General features: G+C 39.5%; 1 protein-coding gene across 1 annotated transcript; it reads right to left on the bottom strand.

Annotated features, from left to right (window-relative positions):
• Positions 1-334: 334 nt before the first annotated feature.
• Positions 335-1,687, bottom strand: LOC120078070 (protein EXORDIUM-like 5). The gene has a single exon (XM_039032269.1). The coding sequence runs from the start codon at positions 1,460-1,462 to the stop codon at positions 428-430; it is 1,035 nt and encodes a 344-aa protein (XP_038888197.1). The 5' UTR covers positions 1,463-1,687; the 3' UTR covers positions 335-427.
• Between the last annotated feature and the right edge of the window lie 551 nt (positions 1,688-2,238).

The following is a 2,238-nucleotide window of genomic DNA, read 5'->3' as shown; positions in this document are numbered from 1 at the left end:
CCCTAGGTCCATAATAAATCTGCTCCTCAGTGGCCCCTGCCAAATGTTATACTAAAAAAAACTTATGCACAAAACTCATAACCTTTATTTTATATTTAAATAATATTTTTGCCTTTTGATTCCTCTATTTTTCATTTTAGTTCATTTTGATTCATCTACTTTTAAAATATTTATTTTAATCATTGAACTTTCAAAATGTGGCGATTTTGATCTCTTACAAGTGAAATAAAAATGAGAATGAAGAGATCAAAATTGTTATTTTTAAATTATAATGACTAAATTAAAACAAAATTAAAAGTACAAAATCAACCATTTTAAAATATAACGATCAAAATAAAAAAGTGGATAACCAAAAGTATATTATTTCAAGCATTATTTTATATACACATACAAAAAAAAAAAAAGAAAAAAAAGTTCACCTTCTTCCTCAGTCCAAAGCGTTGGGCCCTGCACAGGCTTTTAAAACCGGACTCCATAGCCACTGCACCAAAAACCTCCGTCCATTTCTCCCATTCATATTATAACTTCTCCCTTCCTTATCCTTCATCACCGCCCCAATATACCCTCCGCCGCCGCCGCTACCGTACAAGCCCTCACACAGATCCCCAATCTCCGTCGGCGCCGTTGGATCCTCCCCTGCATACCAAGCATTCACCAACGGATTAGACGACAGCTCTGCCAACTCATGTCCGATCACACTTATCATTCCGTCCACCCCCACATCCCCGTTCGGCGGCGATAGCGCCGCCGGCCCTCCACCGCCCATGTACCCCGGGACGGCGAACGGATAAGCGCAGACTTCCGGGCATTGCTCGCCGGAATTTCCAACCCAGGCGTACGGCAACGTGTAACCGACCATCGACGGGAAGGTGAAGTAATGAAATCCACAGACGGCTCTGCAGAAATCTTGTACAATTACGTCGCCGGAAGTTAGGATTAGATAGATTCCGTTGCGGTGGTCGACGGGAAGCGGCGCGGATTTGACGGCGGAGGCGATGACTTGTTGGATTGAGAGACGGGTGAGTTGGGTGCCAAGGGAGTACCGGAGATCGGAATACTCACCGGCGACGACGACGGAGTGGGAGACGTTGGCGCCGGTTTGGTCCGTGTAGAGAGAGACCGTCCGCCACCACTCGGCGACGGAGGGTGACGGAGTGGTGGCAGCGGCGCCGGAGATGGAGGACAAAAAGTCTTTGATTAGAATTTTTTGGGGAAGAGCCCATTTGCCGTACCAAATAAGGTAGATGTTGATCGGAGAAGATGACAGCACCGGCCCCATGTGGTACCGGAGATTGACCAAATCGGAGGAACCTTCGAATTTTTTTGAGGAGGAAAGAGGCGGCGGGGGAAGTTTGGGGTTGTGGACGGCGGCGGATCTCGAAGAAGAAGAAGCTGCGGCCACAATCTCATTAGTAAGGATGAGGAGAATCAAAAGAGCAAAGAGGGGTTGAAGGGGAGACATTTCCGGCGAGTGTGGCGACGGAGACGGCGGAGAAGTGGTGGAGAAGAGAGGGGTGAAACTTTGGGGATTGAAGTGGGGTTGGAGACAGCTAGTTATGTGGCTTTAGAATTTGTAGGGCACTTACTTTTATAACGATTTTGCCACCTTTTTTTTAGTAATTTTTATTTTGTTTTAGAGGTTTCAAAATATCACAGGTTTAATTCTAAAGTTTCGAGTGTACTCGATAACCTCTAAACAGGGTATTGAAAAGATTCGATAATCCAAATAAAATTCATCATTCCAACCCAATTTGTATGATTTTTGTTGGATTATTAGATTGGATCGAGTTCAAATAAATGAAATTTTTATAATTTGATTGATTCATAAATTTACTTAAAATAACTCAAAACTAACCCAAACTTATTATTTACTTTAAAATGTATGAATTTTTTTACTTATGATATATATATTATTTATTTTAGTTTTATTTAATTTCATTATTTTTGGATAATTTTTTCTCCAACAACTTCTTAAAAATAATCTATTAGCACTCTGAAATAAAAATTTTCATTATATACATTGAAATGGAGTTTTAATTTTAATTCAATATATGAAAATAATTAAATTAAATTTTTATATAGTAATAATTAAATCAAGTTTTTAATTCATTTTAGGATAAAAAATTAGACAAATGATTCAAGTAACTCGAACCAACTCAACCTATTTTATGGTTGGGTTCATTTTTTAATAAGAGTTATTTGAGTTAAATAAATTTACAACCCGAACAATTGAGTTAG

Source organism: Benincasa hispida, chromosome 5 (assembly GCF_009727055.1).
Source record: "Benincasa hispida cultivar B227 chromosome 5, ASM972705v1, whole genome shotgun sequence".
Lineage (NCBI taxonomy): Eukaryota > Viridiplantae > Streptophyta > Magnoliopsida > Cucurbitales > Cucurbitaceae > Benincasa > Benincasa hispida.
Note: the sequence above shows the minus strand (reverse complement) of the source record. Positions and strands in the feature narration are given on the sequence as shown.